This window comes from Semicossyphus pulcher, unplaced genomic scaffold, assembly GCF_022749685.1.
Source record: "Semicossyphus pulcher isolate SPU_LCO1_2020_fin unplaced genomic scaffold, fSemPul1.0.p SCAF_4, whole genome shotgun sequence".
Classification (NCBI taxonomy): domain Eukaryota; kingdom Metazoa; phylum Chordata; class Actinopteri; order Labriformes; family Labridae; genus Semicossyphus; species Semicossyphus pulcher.
In genome coordinates, this window is record NW_027211715.1 from 1,587,071 (window position 1) to 1,608,724 (window position 21,654).

Genomic DNA, 21,654 nt, shown 5'->3' on the forward strand with positions numbered 1-21,654 from the left:
CAAAAGGAGCCCTGAAAGGGAATCTGTGAACCTGGCAACCCTGAACAGACGGAGCGCTTCTGTAGCGAACACACCGGTGTGTGCTGGCTACAACCAAGGGTACATTTGGGAGCGGTGTCACACACACACTTGTGTTTTCCTCAACAAATGGAAATAAATTGAAAATAAATCTGAAACAACGGGAGACCGGTCAGTTGACAGGGTGCAGATACCAGGGCAGATTTTCTGTATATTGGGGGGGACAGTGAATTTTCTTTTTTCCTGTCGACTGTCACAACAATCTGATTTCTGTGAGCACAATTTGGAGTCAGTGTCAGGAACAGACTTTTTGTTGTTGTTTTTGTTTCCTGTTTCCTGAAAGCAGAGCAGTCCGTGACGTGAGTTCAGTTAAAAGGTTTTTGTTGGGTCAGTCAGACGCTGATGGAGCAAACATCACTGAAAGCTCTGAGACCTGCTCGCATGCAGACGGAGAAAAAAATGTTTGATGGAGAAAAATAAGTTGAAGACCAAATTTAAACGTCTGCAGTCCAAATGAACGTCTTCACAAGGTAAGAAACATAAACACGGTCAGGTGGTCTCGACACAAACGCTCTTTTTGTTGCAGTGAGTGTTGAGCACTAAATCACTGTGCGCAGGTGTTTCTGTGCACCTGTGTCATCTTGTGTATGACACACAGGTGCAGCTGATAACTGATAGCTGATTCCTCAGTACCAGGTCACATGCTCTCTGACACAGTTAACTGGGATCAGTCGTCATTTATGTGACTGATTCCACCTGTGCTTCTCCACCTGGGCAGGTGGATTTCTCTGGTGTAGATGCTGAGTTATCCCAGCGCAGCCGGCTCCAAGCACAAAGTGTAAAAACCCTTTTAGCAAACAATCCAAACAAAGTGAAGAGGCCGCAGGAACACTTGTGGAGAGTTAGTGATTAAATCAGCGTCTCTCTTTGACATCGCAGCGTGTTTGTGAAAACAGGAAGCTGGAAAATTTCCAACAACACAAAGTGTGAAACATGAACTCTCACAGGGTTCGGGGTGTATTAACATATTTCACCTCGGCTCGCTGCCACGTCTGCAGGCTGGATCTCTGCAGCAGCCTCTGCGGCGTACGTAGGAGGGAAGGAGGCATGTAACATAACGAGAATAATATGGTTTGGTGATATTATGAGCTGTCAGTCTTCTGATAGTAGCTGCTGCACAAGATGATTAATCGTGTCTTTCTATTTTAAATCAACTTTGAGAATCAAAAACAGGGATTTACACAACGCATGAAAATAAAACAGTCTCCACGCCCGGCCACAGAGCCCTGCTGCAAACATTAAGATCTTTAGTTATCTGTGAAACGACTCAAATAAATAAAGCTTGAATAAAAGAGCGCCTCGTCCACTGTGATCTGAGGTTCCTCTGACACACGCTTTAATAAAAACGAGGATTTTTCGTGTATTTGGAGGAAGATTTGGGGGATTATCTAAAGCAGGAAGAAATGAAAGAGAAGAAAAGTTCACAGTTAGAGTTACAGTGGATCCTGAGTGGATCATTTTAAACTCTGAATGAAGCAGGGTTGGGTACCATCATGGATGATCTACAGGACCCAGTTGAACAAAAAGTTTATTCTGGATCAGCACTTTCCAGGCTCAGCTAATCCGTCTTCCTTTCGTCCTTGTCAAACTGGATTGAATCAACCTGATCCAGATCCAGATTTCAAGATTACCAGAGCTCTAAGTGGAACTACATACTGTCCACAGGGGGCGCCAAAATCCACACAATAAAAGTTCCTGACAGTTGCTTTAAATGGAATATTTCATGTTTGATATTAGGCTGCATGGTGGCGCAGTGGTTAGTGCTTTCGCCTTAGCTAGAAGGTTCCTGGTTTGAATCCCGGTTCAGACGTAGTGGGCCTTTCTGTGTGGAGTCTGCATGTTCTCCCCGTGCAGGCCTGGGTTCCCTCCGGATACTCCGGCTTCCTCCCACAGTCCAAAGACATGCTCGTTAGCTTCATTGGTGACTCTAAATTGCCCGTAGGTGTGAATGTTGATTGACAGGCGGCCTGTCGAGGTGTAGCCCCGCCTCTCGCCCAGTGACAGCTGGGATAGACTCCAGCCCCCCCGCGACTCGAGCAGGATAAACGGTGTAGATAATGGATGGATGTTTGATATTGATGCTGTTAGGTGCATTATTTTATGGGGACAAAATCCAAATGTTTTTAATCTGCTCTGTAAGTGTAGAGTTACAACAGTTTTGCCCCCATAGAATAATTAACACCAATCAGCTGCCCCTGACAGCCCCTGACAGCCCCTTTAGGTGCTATTTAAACTGAGCTGCATCTCTTCCCCTCATACAGTCAGGTGAGCTCCACACACACGTCTCTCGGGGTACGGGCTTATTCTAAATTTTAATCAGGCGATTCGTTAGAGAAAAGAAAAATCTGACATGAGATCTCCAGATCCTGTGATCCCTGAATGCACCATGAGATCCCACTTCCTGCCTGCGTCACCAGCCGTGCTCTCTGCTTCATGTTCAGATGACGTGTCGCCCTGATGACTCACTTTCTGTCCACCACAACACAGAAGTTTAACCCTCATCCTACCAATGAGTTAAACATGTGAGGGCTACTGACAGAGGTTCTTCTCAAACATAGGGGCGGCTGTGGATGAGTGGGTCACCCTCTGATAGCGAGGTCGGCGATTGGATCCCCAGCCCCAGCATGGCAAGATAACCAACTCCAAATGTGTATGAATGATCAGGAGATCAGTCGCCTACATGCCGCTAATTTAGTGTAATAATGTGTGTGAAAGTACGGAAGCCCTAAGTGGACATGCATATATTTTATTTTCCGGTTGTGTTCTGGAGATCTCGACTTATTTATCTCGAGGTAACAAAGCTGGTTCTCTCGTGAAAACAGGATCATTTTCTGTCGATGTTGAAAACTGTCACGAGCTCTATTTTAGTTTAGTGGTGTTTTTGATTTGTGTTTCGGTAATTCGATGTTTCCTGTTTTACCTCGTCACTTTGTCTCGTGTTTCATTCATTCTTGTTGATTAGTTCTGTATTTCATTTGTGTTTTATTGGTGTTTGACTTTGTCACCTTGTCTCTCGTGTTGGTCTACTTCCTGCCTGTGTGCGTTTCCAGCCTGTTTGATTATGTGCCCCGCCCTTGTTGTTTCCACCTGCCCCTTGATTGTCTCACCTGTGTGTGATTAGCCTCACCTCCTAGTTTATTTAGTCTCTGTGCTCCCGTGTCTCTCTGCCAGTTCGTCGTCTTTTGTCCTGTATATTCCTCAGTGTTACCGTGTCCTTGCTTCAGCCGTTCTTTTCCTGTCGATTATTTGTTTCCTGTTTTGTTGGACCTCTTTGTTGGATTTATGTTCCTGGGACTCTATCAGTAAGCTTTAGTTTGTTGCCTTTTTTGTTTAATTAAATATCAAGTCTGCACCTTTACCTGTTTATTTTACCATAAACGTGACAGGAAACAGAACAACAGGCTGCTCGCTGTGATGTCACAGAGCAGGCCATGCTGCCATCGGCCACACTGATGAGGTCCGTTAAGCCTGACGTTACGGTGGTGCTGCGTTGGTAAATAAGTCGAGATCTCGAGCAGACAACTGAAAGGACTCGTTATCAGGGGAAACAGAGTCAATAAAATGTCTGCTTTGGGCTTCCGTATGAAAAAGTGAATGTGACATGTACGTGATCGTGCAAGGAAAAAAAAATAACCGAACGCGTCTGTAGGGTTTGAGTCGCATGCTGAGCACGTTTACCTGCACAGCACCTTCGCTCCATGTTTTTGTTTGAGACATGCCGGCAGTTTAAAGGAGCTGCGAACACACAAACATCAGCTGACCCCAGCATCAGTTTGACATTGTTTTAATAATAAGAGCAGATTTACATTTTAAATAACATCATTCTCACCGTCAACACAATCAAATAAATATGTCCTTTTTACAAGTATAAATATAAGTTTACTGAAGGGCATCTCTTTACAAAAGTCTTTCACTGAAGCTGCCTCGCTGTCTGACCTCTTCTTCCTACGCGCCTGCATGACGTCACAACATCCTCCGTCCTGTAAAGCAGTTTGATGTAATGCTGCTCATTCTGAGGGGAAACCACACTGCGCTCTCTGTGTTCACTTTTTAATTCAGCTCTGTGCTAAATTTAAACTTTCCATATAAACGACGTAGAAAAGTAGAGTCAGCGTCTCTGTGGAGGAAATGAGAGTCAATATTCGCTTTCAAAGCTCCGGTTGCTACAGCGCCGCGCCGCTTTACTCCTCCACCGTGATGTCGCTCTCGCCGTAAACCTGAGTGAGCTGCTGACAGCCCAGAGACACCAGTAATTTCCTCTTCCCGGACAGGGAGGGGACGAAGTGCTCGATCAGGGACACGGACGCCCGGCTGCCGATATCTCTGTGAGGACGACAGGAAATGACAGCGGAGTCACATAAAGAGGAATGTAGCCAGAGGTTTAAGAAGTCTGAGTACAATAGAAAGTTTCCCTTCTCACCCGTAATGAATCTTTCGTGCATTAAGCAGGCCGAGTCCCTCCAGGTGGAATATGACGTTCTTCAGCACCTGAGGCAGCGGGTTGGTGAATGAAATCTCTGCTGACATCTTCTCCCCGACCACGGCCTTCCCCACCGGCTGTGAGGGAAGAGAATGTAATCAGTATTCATATTTTAATCTTCTTGAAAGTAATAAACTCCTGATGCACTGTTTGCTTCACCTTTACGATGAGTTCTGGGCTCCTGAGCCGGAAGCTGAACTGCGTGGCGAGGACCTGCTGGGTTTCTTTGACGCGGCCCGACAGGGTCAGCATCAGAGCCGCCTGGTCTATCAGCTGGTCTTTGTAGTCGCTGTACTCCAGGGTCCACTCCAGCATCTTTTCTGTAGACAGAGGAGGAGGGAGGAGAATGTTTAAGGGTCATCATCTCTGAAAGCTTCCACCAGTTAGCTTAGCACAAACAGCTAGCCTGTCTATGTGCAAAAGTAACAAAATCAGCATTCCTGCACCCTTAAGGGGCATTTGGTCTCATGTGTTTTAGCTGCATTATAACTGCAGTGTACTGCTTCATTAATGTCCTGATGCAAACCTCCTGCAGTTTTCAGCTGAAGCTTTATCAGGTAGCTTCATCACCACGTCTGCAGAGAGTTTGCACTGAGATGAGGAGACATTCGTCATCTGTATCATTTAGTCCCCATGGAGAGTTTAAAGTCCGTGTACCTGTTAACTCTTCCTTTAAGAGATAGAGACGGTGCGTCTCTCATTCCTACTCTGCTCCACGAAAGCCTGATCGTACACTCTGTAACTTGAGTGGGTGGGTGCAGCCTTCAGTGGGAAGGTTAACATATGGCAAGGCTAATTAGCAGAAGGCAACATTTCCCAGGCTTGGCTCGTTAGGCAAGACACCAAAACTGAGTCTGAAGCTAATAAGAGAAAAAGAGTGACTGGGGCGAGGCAAGAGGAGGTCTCTACATCTGCTTTTAACATGTGAAAAGTGAATTGCACTTGTGAAGTTGCAAAAAATGCACATCGTGACTCATCATCTCGACTCACCCTCGTTGGGCAGCAGGTCCACGTCCGTCCTGTCCCTCCTGACTGTGGCCTTGTGGACGCCCGTGTAGTACATGACGGCCACCTGGCTGTGCAGGACCACCTTACGCTCCTCTGAGCTGCTGTTTTTCAGCACGAAGGTCAGCTCGGCATCTGTTCCCATCTGAGGTCCCTCTCCATCCATTCTCACCTCCACAGAGACGTCCTCCGCTGTGGGGGAGGAGTAGGCCTCCGCTTTGGAGCCGTAGCTGCACGCTGTCTCTACAGCGATGCGCTCCTGCTCTGAGCCTGAGAACACAACACAGAGCGAACATGAGGGTTAAACTGTTTATGAAAGGTGTCTGTGATAAAGGTAAGTTCCTCCAGATGGTTGCTTCAGCTCAGCCCGAGAGACAGCCTGTAAGGGCTGCAGTGTAACCCTCGGTGTCCAAAGTGCGTCCACTAAAAGTTCTTGTTGTTTCCACTGACAGGACACAGGAGTTTCTCAGCTACCGCTACCTCAAGCAGTTTGTTTGTGTTGTTTGTGTTACATGAATATTGTGTTGGATCCAAACTAACCATTTAAAAACACCAAAGACGCGTAGTGACACGAACAAATTCACCAACTGAGGCAGCAGCAGAGCAGCAGCTCCTGTTCTGTGAGGTTAAATCACTGTTAAAACAATCATCTTCCTCTGTAACAAAAAGGTCTATCTCTGTAGGGATCCTTTCCGTCATGTTGTCACACACTTAGAATAACAATCTGAGCCTGTCAGTGGAAACAACAAGAACTTTTAGTGGACAACCTTTGACCTATCAAGGATTATGTTGCAGCCATCACAGCCTGTTTCACTGCTGCAGGATGAGCACATCTACTGGAGACATTCTGTTTGTACTTATTGATCATTTAGATCCCAGAACACGTCAGAATAGGGCCCATGTTTCAAAGTACCAGATGGTCCCTTTAAGTGGCCTTTTCAGTGAGTGCATCTTCGTACCTTCGGGGTGTTTGTAAAGGTGTGTGATGTCCATGCGTGCGTCAGAGCCGACAGCCTTCGTGCTGATGTAGTGTCCCACCGCCTTTTTCTCACTGTAGATCTGACTGAAGGTGCCGTCTACGTTCCTCTGCCAGTAGATTTTATCACTGTTCACCTGCACAAAAGAAGAAAGAGAGGGAGGATGAATATAAGCTCAGAGCAGATGGTGACATCTCTCATCCTTTGACGTGTGCCGTATGGCTCATCATTATTACCCATAACACACACAATCTGTCAACACGACACGACAACCCCTGGGGGTGAGGTGTGTGAGGGGAAACTGTAAAATGTTTGAGAGCTTTTCTCTCTGAAGGTCAGCGCTCGATTAAATGCTTCACAAACCTCAGCGAACACAAACGGAGCGTCGTGTTTGAGGAACACCTGACCGTTTCGGACGGCAGCGAGAGACGCCGGGCCGCAGCGGAAGGTTCCCTGGCTGGTCTCCTGAGGTGTGGCGTCCACAGCCTGCCAGCCTCCGTTACCTGGAGGCAGGTCAGGACGGGCCATCCAGCAGTCGTTCCACACGTGGAAGTTCCTGCAGGAGAACACACAGACGGTCAGACTAAATAAACGGGAGAGGATACATGTCGTCAAGAAGCAGCTTCACAATCATGTACCAGATAGAGTCGGCGTTCAGGTGCTCTAAGGGATCCAGGTTCTCGTCCAGGTAAATATCTGTCGTCAAGGAGACGTCTGTGTCGTGAGCTGAGGCGAAGTTGGTCACGGTTCGACTGGGGATTCCTAAACAGCGAAACACTGCGAGGAAGAGACGATAAGGCGTCAATCATCTGTTCAAACAAACGTCAGGTAAGCACAGGTGACCGAGCAGAGAGCTGACCTGTGTTGACGACGCCGGCAAAGATCCAGCACTGTCCGTATTTAACGGGGGAGCCGTCGTTTTTATGGTACTCCTTCAGGATTTCCACACTCCCGCTCCACACTGTCGGACTCGTTCCAAGTGAGTAATCTCCCGACCAGTTTCCCTCCAGGACGCCGCGGTCGTCAGGAGAGTTCACCTGAGAAGCAGAGGACAGCCACTTTGTTATTTCCAGAAAAGAGCCATCTATAAGGACGCTGTTTATCTGTGCAGACCTTCGTGGCAACCAAAAGGTGGAGCATATTTAAGCTTTTCAAAAACAGTCCTGTCCATCAGTGCATTGTTAGGATGAAACACCATCAGCTTCGACCCCTGCATGCTGCAGGTCCTGCTGAACCCCTGCTGATAACTGTTATCAGGAACAAAGGTGGTTCAAAGGAGCTTTTTTTAGTGTTTCTATTTTATTTTTCATTTTTGTTTAACGTTCATATAAGCAGCAGTAAAGTGTCACTTATCCTGCTCAGGGACAGCCTATCCCAGCTGTCATTGGGCGAGAGGAAGGGTTACACCTGGACTGATCACCTGTCAATCACAGGGCTGACAGAGACGACCTTTCACGCTCACACTCACACGGGGCAGTTTAGAGTCACTAATGAAGCTAACCAGCATGTCTTTGGACTGTGGGAGGAAGCTGGAGTACCCGGAGGGAACCCACCGAGCACGGGGAGAACATGCAGACTCCACACAGAAAGGACCACTACGTCTGAACCGGGGTTTGAACCAGTGACCTTCTCACTGTGAGGCAACAGCGTGAACCACTGCATCCTAAAGTTTTACTCGCTGATTCAAAGAAAAGGAGCGCCTTACTTTAAATCTCTTTGTCCCTGTTTGTTTTAAGCACAGCTCGCAGGAGTCAGTCCTCGTGCCACACACCTGAAACCTCCCAAGCTTTTCTTTGATTGGTGTTTACTGTTTTTGGATTCTGTTTACCACCGAGCGCTGGAGCAGCCAGTGGTGTGTTCTTATTCATCGGGCTGTTCTTGGTCTGCGCCTACAGATCTACATCCTTCAAATAAAAGTAGAGGCACTTATTGCCTCCACTCCCAGGACTTACTGCTCCTAACCGGCTCTTCAGTTCGTACTGAACCAGGACACACGTTCTTTCCTGCTCCTACTCCTCGGGAGCTGGATGCACAACACATGTTGTAAAGGAGTTTAGGTGTCTTTGATGAAAGAACATGTGGCTGCAGATGTGCTGAACTTTGATGTTTATTCTGTAATTTGTTCTTTTTAACTGAACTGTTAATTCTGCTGCAGACCGTCTCGGTCAGGACTCTCGTATAATCAGGGATGCACCGACGCATCGGCTGATGTTTTTATTATTTAACTGCTTTAATTGTGCAGTGAATTTAATTGTAACATAAAAGTGTTTGTTTTCAGAAAGATTTTTGTTGCTATGTTAGCACTAAAACTACTACTAACCATGAGACTTCTCTCCTGGGTAAATACAGGTTAAATATGAATCAAAATAAACACCAGCACACAGTGAGGAGAAAGATGAACGTTAGTTCACTTAAGGGGGATCAAAGTCGTCTGCACGGTCTCACCATGGCTGAAATGACTCGCACCACATTGACTGGGTCTCCCCAACCAGACGGAGGAGTCGTACTCTTTTCCAGGACGAAGAGGCACGCAGCAAGAATCCCGTCATCGAACTGAAACCACACAGACAAACAGTCAGTCTACGCTGCTCTTGTTATTGATCACAGACTGAGAGATCAGTCGGCTCTCTCACCTGTCCGTAGTTCCACGTGTGCGCTCCGATCTGGTTCTGCGTGCCGTAGTAGATCCGTCCGATGTCGTTCAGGACGTATTCCTGCCGCTCGTCCTCAGAGTCCATGAACACGGTGTCGTCTGACAGAGGACAAGTCACAACATGTTTTTTTACCAGTTTTATGGGATTTTTTTTCAGCTGCAGCTTTTACACCTGCAGAGAGTCTTCACTTCACATTAAGGCCTGCAGTAAGTGTGCAGGTATTCATCAACATATTTGGGCTCATTATTTCAGCACTTCTCTCCCTCACGGACACGTTTTCAGTAATGATGCTGAACGCTGCTGCAGCCTCGTTCCACCAAAAGCTTTTAGACTGAAGGTCTGATGAGCGGCAGGTTTCCTGTCAGCCTTCTTCAGACGCTCCGGCGCTCATGTGAATGTTTACTTTGGCTCCTTTTGTCTTGGAACATACGTGTGATTGCGTCTTTCGTGGGGAGTGAGATTAGAGGATGGATAACACTCACATGTCTGTCTGATCTGTTTAATATACAGCGACAGCTGGTTAGCTTAGCTTAGCTTGGAGAGAGTAAACAGGAGGAAACGACCGTCCTGGCTCTGTTACACAGTTACAAACTTTCAAGAACACACGCAGACAAACTAAGAAAACAAGATAAATTAGATAAAAGCCACAAATACGACAACATGACCAAATGTGTGCACGTGTGTCCCAGCCGTGTGTCCCAGCCGTGTGTGTCGTGGAGACGTGTGTCTCAGCCGTGTGTCCCAGCCGTGTGTGTCGTGCAGTCACGTCCCCTCTCGCTCTGCTGTTTGGTTGGGTTTCCTGTATTAGCAGCATGTTTTCTAAACGCTCTGCCTGTGTTGTGAAATGGATGAAGATTTCTTCTCCTTCTTGTGTTTCGTCTCTTTTGATTTCTCGCAGTGTGTTGAGCTCTCAGGGCCGCCACGCTCGGGTATTAAGCAAGATACAACATGTTACATAGTTAATACTCAGAGTGGAACCGATCATCAAAGAAACCTTTTCCAAAGAGATTCTTTCACTCTGCAAACTAAAGCAAGAATCAATGAGTTGGATGAATGTCTGAAACGCATCCAACACATCTTGTGCTTCAGCAGATTTGCATGCAGAGCTCTCTGATGCTGTATGGGAGCTGTTACTCTATAGTGCAGGGTGGGCTGCAGCAGTCACAGTATAACAGCGTATATCCGGTCTTTACCTTCGCACCAGGGGTTGAACAGCATGTAGATGTCATTATCTGGGTTGTGTGTGGAAACTGCCTGTCCGCTTGGACTGTTTGTCTCCACTGTGAGCTGATATCGACCGATGACGGCCGTGGGCGCAGAGTTCACCGACAGCTTGATTCTTTTGTCGTCCTGCTTCACCACCGCAGCCTCCCAGCGGCTGTCCTCCAGATCCTCCACCAGCGGGACGATGACGTGGGTTCCTTTCGCCACAGCTGGCAGAGAGCCTGCAAACGTGAGAGGACACACTCATCACACACACACAAAGGAAGATACAGTGTGTGTGTGAGTGTGTGTGTGAGTGTGTGTGTGAGTGTGTGTGTAGCTTTTGTTGTTCGGACCGAGCCCAAACTCAAGTACAGCAACAGTATTCATGCCACACCTGCATTCCTACCTCACTCACCTGGGGAATGTTTGAGTAAATAGAAACTGTACAGAGAGAATCTAGGGGTGCACACACACACACACACACACACACACACACACTGATCTAGTAGCTGTACTATAATAGAACATCTTTGTGAGGCGTCTGAACTCTGTGTTCAAAGAGACAAACTGAGCCTCTGCTGGGAACCAAACTCAGGATATCCTCTGATAAAAGAACAAACTATTTCCAACATGACATTCATCTGTTGGGGAATAGCTCCTCCATCTTCAGCCATGTCTCTAACAACAGCCTCCGAGAGCGTCGGCCAAAGACTTCCTGTGCCGTGAGCTGGCTTACAGTCCGGCTCGTAATTTGAGGAGCAAGAATGGAGTTGAAAACGAGAGCCGACATCTATGAGATAAATAAAAAACTAAATCGTCATCAGATGGCCGCTGATGGGTTCTGGGATGAAATTACAGCTGATGCTTTCCGCTTCTCGTGGATTTGATCTTCCACCCTGTGTGGGTGTGACCGTGTCTTTGTGTGCTGTGTTTACAAATGTCTCAACACAGCTGAGACGCTGCGCTGTGATCTCAGAGGAGAGGAATACGGGAAGGAGCCTCAACGTTCAGACAGAACACAGACAGCCTACTTTATTTCATCCTGTCTTTTCCTTCTGCGTCTTCTACAGGAAATAAGAAAGTAACGTCCGGTTATGCACGAAAATGACAGAGCACGTTCATACTGCCCAGAAGACGAACCCTTAATCCTAATCTCCACAGGGCACGCGGCTGCAGATGGCATGTGGGCACCAGAGCTGATGATGTGCACTTCTGATAAATCTGATCGTCCTCAGATGACAGCCGCGGGGTTCTCAGATTACATTACAGCCGATACTTTCTGCTTCCTCTTTCTGCACACGATGTTCACAGATTCTCTCTCATATGTAGAAACTGTTAATAGAGATTAAAGAGCGCCAGCGCGGCCTCAGGTCCCAGACTGAAGATGTAAAATCGTGCATCCGTCACAAGAAGGAAGCTCACAGACGCTCTCTCTAATCTCAAACATTCTCACAAACATCTGACAGTAATCACTCACTCACTAGAGATATTATGCTACTATCTCTGTGCCGGAGGGAGAAATGCATCACTCATGTGATCCTGTGTGAGCTCATTGAAAACAGACTGATGCAGTGAACAGAGAGCGAGTCTTGATGAGGGGAGACACAGTTTGTCCTCGGTCAGTTTTATTGCTAACGTTAGCCTCGGGACTATGACGTTTGTTTTGCTTGGCGAGACAGCAGCTCTCTCTCCTCGTAGACTTCCCCTCGATTGGCTATCATCGTCCTGCTGGACCGCACAGACATCATCCTTCATATTTAAAATCCTACAACATGTTTGAAACGATCGCTGCAGCTCTGAATGATTGAGATGAAGAGAGACGATTACCAGTGTCGCTGACTTCCTGTTTCCCTCCTCTCCCGATCTACACACCTCCTTTTAATCAGTCGTGCAGTTTCCATTCTGTCACTCAAACATGTACCTGCCTATTAACCTTTTACCTGTTGCCTGCAAGTACCTGCCTGTACAGAGAACTGCTGAATTGCACCAGTCCTCCCGTATCCATCTGCGTTCTGGTCCCTCCCCTGCTGCCTGCACTGTTAACCGTGACAATCAGATAATCTGGGCCAAACATCCCACACCCGATTCTCCTGAAAGTCTAGGGCGGGGTCCGTTCGCAAAAAAAGTCCAAAAAGGTCTGAGCCTGGATTAAAGTGAATGTGGAAAACTTGACCCTCCCTGGGTTTGATCCTCCACCCTGTGAGGGTGTGACCGTGTCTTTGTTGGCTGTGTTTGCAGATGTCTTAACAGAACCGAGTCGCTGCGCTGTGATTTCACCATGAGAGGGAAACGAGTGTGAAGGAGCTGTAACCCACCAAGACACCACAGACGCAGCGCAGCCAGCTTCAGACGCAGACACTGTACGACTGCGAGAAGGGCAGGGAGGGAAAAACAGTCTTTCAAAAGGGCGAACAACATGCTCCGCCTCTGAATCACTCTGGGTTTGACGCCTCTTATAGGACTTAGCAAAGTATTGTTGTAGACGTGACGCCCTGCTTCAGAGTCCTGGGAGGTAAACGCATAGCTGTACGTCTCTCTCTTGCTGATCTGGTCCTGAGCGTGCGTCCTGTACGTCTGCTTCAAACGCAACGCTCACTGTGAACCTTCATGTTTCTGCAGCGGGCTGTTAACCTGCTCGTCTGGCAGCGTTACAGACAATAAAATGAACTGTATAAAAATAATCTTCTTTCTTGCTATTGTAGCTCATAAAGAGACATCGGGATGAATTTCAGTCTGCTTCATAACCAGATAAAAACTCCTCACATGGGATTTAAATTCAGCAGATGCTCATCAGAGTCAGATTTTGGCTGCTCTCCCCGTGATGCTGCGATGAGCGTCTGCTGACTGTAGCTGCAGGTGAGTGATCTGATTCTTCTCTGACTCTTAACAAGAAAACAAAATACTCCTTCAACAGCTCTCCCTGAGCTGCCATGAAATGTTCTGAACACATTCCTGCTCCCTGCAGAGAAAAGTCCTCCTGATTGTTCTGACATCAGGGACCTTCATCCCCCCCACCCCAGAAAAACACAGCAACAGGTGAGACCCTCCGAGCAGCCAAATTGTCAGCTTGCAGTTCAATCTTCCACACACTTTCAATCTGTGAGGTGTTATGAAAATTGCAGCCTCTCTGCGTTGTTAGCGCGGCCTCAGACTTTGAAACGCTTGGAAAAGCACAAAGTCAGAGCACTCAGCTGCCGTCGAGTTGTGAAAACAAGTCTGCGCTGGGATGGGGCTGTGATCAGCGCCGTGCTGGGGGGCTCCGGGCTCAGGGTACGGCGTTTGGACTGAGTGCAGGCTTTGTCATGCACCGTTTGAAATGAGATATGAGCAGGAGGATGGCTCCGTTTTCTGCTCTCGTCATCGATCATTGGGGGAGTGGTGGCATGATTTACAGAAGACTAAAACTGGCATTTAGTGCAGCTGCTGTCCTCCTGCAGGTCATCTCTGCTGTAACAGATGGCCTTTTTTAAATGACTGCATGATGTGTAGTTAAATCACATTTTGTACTTAATGGGTTGCACCGATAAACTCTCTTTCTCTCGAGGAAAAATATTGAATATAAATCATTAAAAAAAACATATTTTAGAGGCTTTATTTGCATAAAAGCAGCCGTAATGAAGCTGTGCATGTTTCTCATTATCAAACACTGAACACAGGGTCAAATTTTCCTTCCTGATTCGGGCGCACAGCCTCTCTGTAAAAGAGACGTTGTAATTATTATCTTCAAGCTTCACTGGTTATCACACATGGCTATAATTATAGGATCTATATTTGTCTGTGTCCTCTCTCTTACAGTGACAGAGCAGCAGAGATGAACGCTGGGTAAACAGGTGGCGGGCTGAGGCTCTGACAGTTGGATGGAGGCAGAATTGATGCTGAATTGTACTCTGGATTTTTAGCTCGAGGAGGGCCGAGGACTCTCCCTGGGACTTAGAAACGAGGACTGTTACTATAGCAATGGTGAACAAAAATCTCCCTCTCCCTCCCCCTTCCTCCCTCTCTCCCTCTCTCCCCCTCCATCTTTAAAGCGATGTGCTGCACACACACGACGGCCAAAATAACACTGCAAGACATGAGCATGAAAACAAACTTCCTCATGGCACATCTTGTTTCCTCCCACAGTCCTCACCCCATCGCCTTTCTCTCGTCTTTCCTGTCGCAGCCCAAAAATTCTTAATCATCAGGCAGCTCTGCACTTAAGCAGGGTCAGAGCAGCATGCGAGTGTGTAGGCTGGATTGCATCCATCCAGTTTCACACTTTGACTCTTAAGATTAGAGGCCAGTCAGGAAATCAATTCAATTCAATGGAATTTGTAGTCTATTTTTCTGTTTAAGATTCATGACAAGATAATCCAACACTGAAGTGTCAAAACCCTGCAGTTCCTCTGGTGTCCACTTGAGGCTGCCTCCAGCAGTGAGTCAGTCCCCATAGAGCCCCATGTTAAACTTTACAGCAGAAATAAACATGTTTACAGCCTGGTACAGAAAACAGTTTGGGTCTCTATAGCTCATTTCTCTCTTCATGACAACTGTACGGGGAGAATCTTTATACAGCTCACCTGTTTACATTATATTAAGGCTTAAAGTGATGCAGCATTAGGGGCGTGGCCTCTTTGAGTGACAGGTGGGAGCTGCTAGCTGTCTGCTGTGTGTCCCCTCAGCTAACTCAGTCACTGAACGTAACCTCTGGTCCGTGTTTGTTAGATAATCTGTGTGCGCTTTATTGGACTAACAGACCGTCCAACACGTCGCACACACTGTTATTTTATTTATATGTTATCACTAGTCAGCAGCTATCTGTGTCTGTGCTCACCGTACCTGGCTTGTTAGCTCGTTAAACCCACTACTTGCTCTCCCTATGCAGATGTGTGCGAGCTAGCGGCTGTCTTGCTACTTTCCTGAAGCTCTTTTAGCTTATTTAATCTAATCAGTAAATAACTACAGTCAGCTACCACCACAAAAAGAATCTCTTTCTGTGGGAAACCTGGTGGCTAATTAGCCAGAAGGAGTATTAGCCTCAGACACAGACTTTTTATCTACAATCTATGTAAACAGCTCATTCAAAGCTTGCTAGAGTTCTGCAGCTTTAACCGTGTCCAGGACTGTGACTGACCTGTTTTAAGGTTAAGGTGAAGTTTGTCGGTGTTGGGGTCAAAAGGTCGAGACAGGGTGATCCACATCTGGAACGTCTGTCCTCTGCGGATGATACAGTCCTCACTCTGGTAGAGATCTGTGTGGTGCTCGGTGCGGTTGGGCCCTGATTTGCTCTTCATCAGGTCTATCGATCGCACATTCAGGAGGAGCTCTGCAGAAACACAAGACACAGAGTGAAGTCATGTGGCTGAAACTTCCGGTGTTTGATAAATTAGATATTTTATGAGCTCTGCAAGTTACCATCCAGCTCCTTGTCCTCACTCCCAGGCTTCTCCCCGTCCTCCTTATCGAGCTCATCGACCGCTGTGTCCAAAGTTTCTGTGACATCGTCGTCTTTTGTTTTGGGGCGGCAGCAGGGGCAGACCTTCCACCACCACCACTGACACGCATTTTCTTTGTCAGTCTCGCTCTCCTCCGCTTCCTCTTCCTTCTCTAACTCCTCGTCTGTGTCGTCCCCAAACCCCAGAGTCACAGATGGAAACCGACCCACTGCAGACCTGTCTCTGATGGACCGCGTCTCTACAGGCATCCTGAGAGGAAGACAAACATTCAATCATCATGCATCGTTTCCTAAAGGACAACACTAGTTTTACATTCGCAGCTCGTCTTCTTTACAAGCTGTTAAAACTCCGGTGTTCACACTTCCTTTGCAAAGTGTTCAAAAACACATCTCATATTCCAAAAACGGCACACATTAAGCTTCGGATAGGAATCCGTTGTCCCATTACCTCTGTCGTGGAGTAAAAAGCCTTTTTGTACAAGCGGCAGCTGACTGACTCACTTTGAATCCTCTTTATCACCACAGTGTTGTGATGTGTGCCGACAGCCTCATTATGGCCCCGACACGACAACACGTTTGAATTTCTGAGAGGGAGACGTTTCTAATTTAAGGTCTTTGTGTGTTTCTAAATGTAATGTTCAGCATTGTCAGTTACAATAAAAATCACAGAGCAACAGCAGAATGTGAAAATGAGAGCTGCTTCAAAAAAGTTCTGCTTTTAGACAGACGGAGAAATAATTGCTCTTTTGGGTCTATTACAGTTTTTGTGAAAGGCACCACGGCCCTGTCAGACGAACTCAAACACACCACGATACAACATGTGGAGTCTGGAGAGCGGCGGGATGTTCAACCATCTTTAGCTACTTAAACTTCTAAACATCAGCTCACTATTTAAACAGCTGAACCGTTAGCTTTTTCATCACATGCATGACTTTAGCGACCAATTTATGAGGCTACTTTTAGCTATTTTAACGTTTCATCCATTATTTTTAGAGAAGTTAGATAATTGCTTTAAAGGCCTGTGTCCACTAACAGCATTTAGCACTGGCAGCGCCTATTTCCTTTACAAAAGCTCATTCCTCGGTGTCAGCTGTTTTTTGTCGCTGAGTAGAACACCGCTGCACTCGTCTCCCTCACCAGCCAATCAAAATCAAGAAGGGGCGGGACTTCTGATATCAACTCTGTAAACAACAGTGGCGGAGGAAAAGCGAATCCTTTCACTTGTTAGCTGCTGCTAACGTCAGGACACGATTCATTTAATTGTTTTTATGTTTTCTTTGTAAAAATGTCCTTGAATAAAAGCAAATATTAAACACACAGAGCGATTTAAAACAGACTTAGGGCCCGATCAGACAGGGCGCGTTCAACACTGCCTTTTTTTGTTGTAAAAACCTGATCTTGAATAGTTAATTTCAGGTTTGTGCAAACAGAACATTCTCCTGTAGTGGCATCGAGCGGAGCGTCTGCTGACTCTGTGATACCATCAGGACACATCCGGAGCTGAATTACAATCTGATGTGAGTCATTGAAAGCATCCAGGAGGCTTCCCTGGGAGGTGAGCACGTGCTCCGATTCACAAATGTGCCGTGAAACAAATTACCTTCCTGTGTGTAAAGATCAAAACTGGCTTTGTAACCTCTCGGCGGCGGAGATTAAAGTCCGATATCTCGGGTGAACTGTCAAAGAATCAAATAATTCATGAATTCTGCGAATCCTTCTTTTCTCTGTCGGCTCATTTAGCTCCTTCTTTTCAAGAAGCGGACACACTTTACTGACAGTTACGAGTGACTCAACAGGCTCTGAAGACGCAACCAGGACTGACAATGAGATCACTCCCTATTCATGTTGCCAAAAGATTGAGAGAATTAATGCCAGAAAGACTCTTTAGCAAGTCAGAGAACGCCTCCACCTAGCGCCGGACTGAGAGTCATAATAACTGCCGACATGCAAGACTGAAAGCAGATTAACAAAACAAAAATCTGAGTCTGAACATGCTACCTGCTACGGTATGTGCATTAGATCATCACTTCATCTACTTTCTTATCTCTCATTGTTTGATGAGCTCAGCAGCTTTCAGTCATTCATAAAATACAGTATGTACTAAAAACTGCAAACAGAACAGCAAATAAAACAATGACTTTTAGGTTTTTGAGACATAAAGGTGCTAAAAGAAAGAGGCAAAGCCATGCTAACATCTCTGAGAAGCAAAGTCTTGAGGTGCTAGAAAAATGCTTGCAACAGTTAGATCTAAACTGTATCAACCCTTTACAGGAAGTTAAACTGTCCCAGCAGCTACAATCACAATCAAGACACCACATCTAACACTGAACATAAAAACACTTAGAAATCTGTTTCTAAACCAGAGTCAAACTTAGCTAAGAAAAGTGCAAAAGTGGCTATATGTAAAAAGCTTAATATAAATATATACAGTGCATAAATATATAAATGAATGTATATTATAAGCATACATTATTAATTCATTTTTGGCAGATTAATTTGGTGATGCAAGATCAAAGTTAAGGGTTAAAACTGATCCTGACTGAGGTAAGAAGTATCTGGTCTCATGTCAGCTCCTCCGACAGTTGTGGAGACATCCAAACCGAAAAGGTCAACCTCATCATGGCAGTAAAGAAAAAGTCAGTGGGCCTCCAGAGGTAGAAGGATTCATCCTCTGGGAAACATGAATGTCTTTACTCCATGAAGTTGTTGTTGAAATATTTCTGACTGGAGAAGCTGAGCGACAAACTTTTCCATCCCAAAAACAGTTCATGTAGCAGCACAGCGATTCTAACTGGGAAGCCTCAGTGTGTTGTGAAAGTTCACAGCAGGATGGGCCCTTAAATTAAATCCACCACGCACCAAAACTATGAGGCTGCTGGAGGAGAAACATTTCATGGACTCGTTTTGCTCCATCTGCTTCAGGGAGTCTTAGACCCAGAAAAGGGACCCGCCCACCGATCAATAAATCACGTTTCTGCTGAATCAAATAATCAATGAAATAAATCCAAAGTGTTTGCAGAGCAGTGACAGCAGACATGAGGAGGTGAAACCTTCAGCAGAGAGAGTGACACATGTGACCTGATGATGCTGATAAGATGTCTGACAGCAGAGCCTGCTATTGGCTCAGATTCTCATCATTTCACCCTCGGCTGGGATTCTATGGCAGGTAAAAGCTGCCAAAATCAAAATTAAATAATAACAATAAAAAGTATTGATACATTTAAAAAAAGGTTTCAAAAATATTTGTCAAATTTATTGCCCGATTTGCTGTTGGCAGTGTGAAAATACAGCAGGAAAATAATAAGACAATGGAAAAAAAAAAGGTAAATAAATGCACAAATGCATATTTAAAATCTTTATATTATTTTAAATTATATTTAAAAAATAATGCACCAATAAAGAAATACATTTTAAAATTAACTTAATTTTAAAAGGTAATTAATGCAAGGTATAGAAAATAAATGAAATAAACATTAGTAGATGTGCCTTTAAGTCTACTTAATCAGTTGTTGTTATTATTCAATAGTTATCATGTACTCATTAAATAGTTACCACTCCATTGTCACTTCATTAAAGTTTATTCTGCTATTGCTGTTTAGCACATTTAAAAACATTGTTTAGAAAGGTGCTAAATGGCCTACCTCCTTCTTATTCCTGTGATTATTGTTATTATTGCTATAATTATTGATTTATATCACATTGTATCAATGAATAATTTATTTTGTAACATTTAACCAAGTGTTTATCTATTCATCAAGTTGTTTGTAGATTTAACTTTTGGCAGCTTTCGTCCTCCATACGTAAAACCTGATTCTCTCCGATTCGAGTCTCTGTGGCTCCCACTGGACCACACGGTTCATGTCTGCAACCAACATCCTGCCTGACTGAATCACACATACAGATCTGGAACATTTGGCTCGATGTTTAAGTTCACTCCAGCAGCAGACTTAACATGTGCTCTTCATCACAGTGTCTTCAAAGAGGGTGCTGATCCATGTGCACCCCTCTGCCTCACTCATGACCCATCGCCTTGGGCCGCTCATGTCTGATGATGTCAGAATAAAAGCTTTTACAGCTTTGATTTGACTCGCAAACTCTTCATTTGATGTTTGTCCCTGAGCCCAGGAATGAAAATCTTTTGTTACGTTCATTTAAATTTGACAAAATGTGTCTGTGTTTTGTTTTACTTCACTTGATTTAGCAGCAGAGTTTCGGCTCCTGTTGGTCTGTGTTGCCTGGAGTCATGTGTGATTTATAACATATTTTTGAAAGGAAGAGATCCCCTGCAGTCTTTCTACTCTCACAAGTAAATCATATATTTTATAGCTGTCTCATACAGCTGTGAGTGAAGAATACAAATCCTTTCAGACAGCACATTTAGTCTCAGAGAATTATTCATGCAAGAAAAGGCACTTTAGACTATTATTTGCATAATCGTGGCTTCACAGTGAGGCAGAACTTATTTATAGGAACCATCTCTTTGACCAAAAACTACAGAAAACGTCTGATAGAGGAGCACACAAGTACGTAAATGACTTTGACTGAACATAAACTCATAAATCAAACTATGAAAACATGTAAAGCAGCTGATTCAAACTCACTCAGTTCACTGGCAGAAGAAATGTGAAATTGCAGACTTGAGGAGGAAATCTTCGTTCGTTGTGTTCTTTGTGTTTGACAGACGACAAGTTCAGACCTCCTTTTAAATACTTGAAGACAGCGAGGACACGCCCTCCTGCTGCAGATATTTCTCCTGTGGCAACAACTCAAATCACTTTGGAGCCCAGCAACCAAATCCCATTCTGAAAAATGACAATTTTGGCTGCTTATTCTATAATAGACTAGTTTTTGTCCCACTATCTCTATTTTTATTATTTTTCTCACTATTATCATATTGTATTTTTCATTACTATTAAAAGAGTAGTAAGCTACAGTTTGACGTTTGACAATGAGCCAATCCGGAGCCAGAAGCCAAATCGGTCAAATGGAATCCAGCCACCCCTACCTGCGACATGCGAATATTCTTGTGATCCATCAATATGTTACTCACCTGCTGTGTGGGTGGGTCCCCACCTTGCTCATGCAGAGCTCTGACGGTGTAACAGGTGGGTGTCAACATACTGAAGCGGAAGGTCTGAAAGCTGAAACATCACCTGTGAGAGAGTTAATGGAGTTATCCACTCAGACTGGTTGAGTTGGTTGAGTTGCACAACTCTGTGAGGTGTTGCCTTCTACAGAAAGGAGCCTGAATACGTCGCAAAAACTAAGAGAACACTGGTGTTAACTCCCTTCAGGCTTAATTACCTAATTTGTGATGCAATTGACAAAAATCCCAAAGAAGCAGGAAAATCCACAATGTGCACATTTTGTATTTCCCTGCGCTCATGGTGGAAGCTCAGGTTGTAATTGTAGTTGTATTAAAGGTGGATCTTTCTGATTGATCAGCAAGTGAAAAGACAAGGTGTAGTAAAAATCTGTGGCAGCATCGAACCACATTTAAAGAGAAAACAACATACTTGACAGCAAATCGTCTACTGTAAGACAACAGCGTTAGCAAAGAGCTAAAGGTTAGCATTGAGAGAGAAAATCCCTAGCGAGGAAACGGTCAGATGCTAATGTTAGCGCTTGACAAACCATACCTGATCAAATGTGTTGTTTTACCTGATAATGACCTCAAATTCATCCAGATTTTTACTATCTATTCTCTTTGGATGGAAAGTTGTATGTTTACAATTTGTCCGAACTGCTTGGATTAACTGTCAGGAAACGGCTGGCATGTCAATATGTTCCGTTACTGTTTTAAAAAAGTAACACGTAGCC

General features: G+C 45.2%; 1 protein-coding gene across 1 annotated transcript; it reads right to left on the bottom strand.

Annotated features, from left to right (window-relative positions):
• Positions 1-1,442: 1,442 nt before the first annotated feature.
• LOC138607295 (protein-glutamine gamma-glutamyltransferase K-like) lies at positions 1,443-20,502 on the bottom strand. Its single transcript, XM_069679876.1, has 14 exons — positions 20,436-20,502; positions 15,795-16,084; positions 15,514-15,705; positions 10,388-10,639; positions 9,174-9,292; positions 8,986-9,093; positions 7,400-7,577; positions 7,179-7,317; positions 6,904-7,096; positions 6,523-6,676; positions 5,549-5,833; positions 4,718-4,878; positions 4,499-4,635; positions 1,443-4,401 (listed from the first exon to the last, which is right to left on the bottom strand). The coding sequence occupies exons 2-14, from the start codon at positions 16,081-16,083 to the stop codon at positions 4,260-4,262; spliced, it is 2,349 nt and encodes a 782-aa protein (XP_069535977.1). The 5' UTR covers position 16,084; positions 20,436-20,502; the 3' UTR covers positions 1,443-4,259.
• Between the last annotated feature and the right edge of the window lie 1,152 nt (positions 20,503-21,654).

Coding starts and splice junctions, on each gene's coding strand:
- LOC138607295 (XM_069679876.1), bottom strand. CDS start 16,083: ATGCCTGTAGAGACGCGGTCCATCAGAGACAGGTCTGCAGTGGGTCGG. Junction 7,318..7,399: donor TGCCGGCGTCGTCAACACAG/GTCAGCTCTCTG, acceptor TCTTCCTCGCAG/TGTTTCGCTGTTTAGGAATC. Junction 4,879..5,548: donor GGACCTGCTGCCCAACGAGG/GTGAGTCGAGAT, acceptor CTCTGTCTACAG/AAAAGATGCTGGAGTGGACC.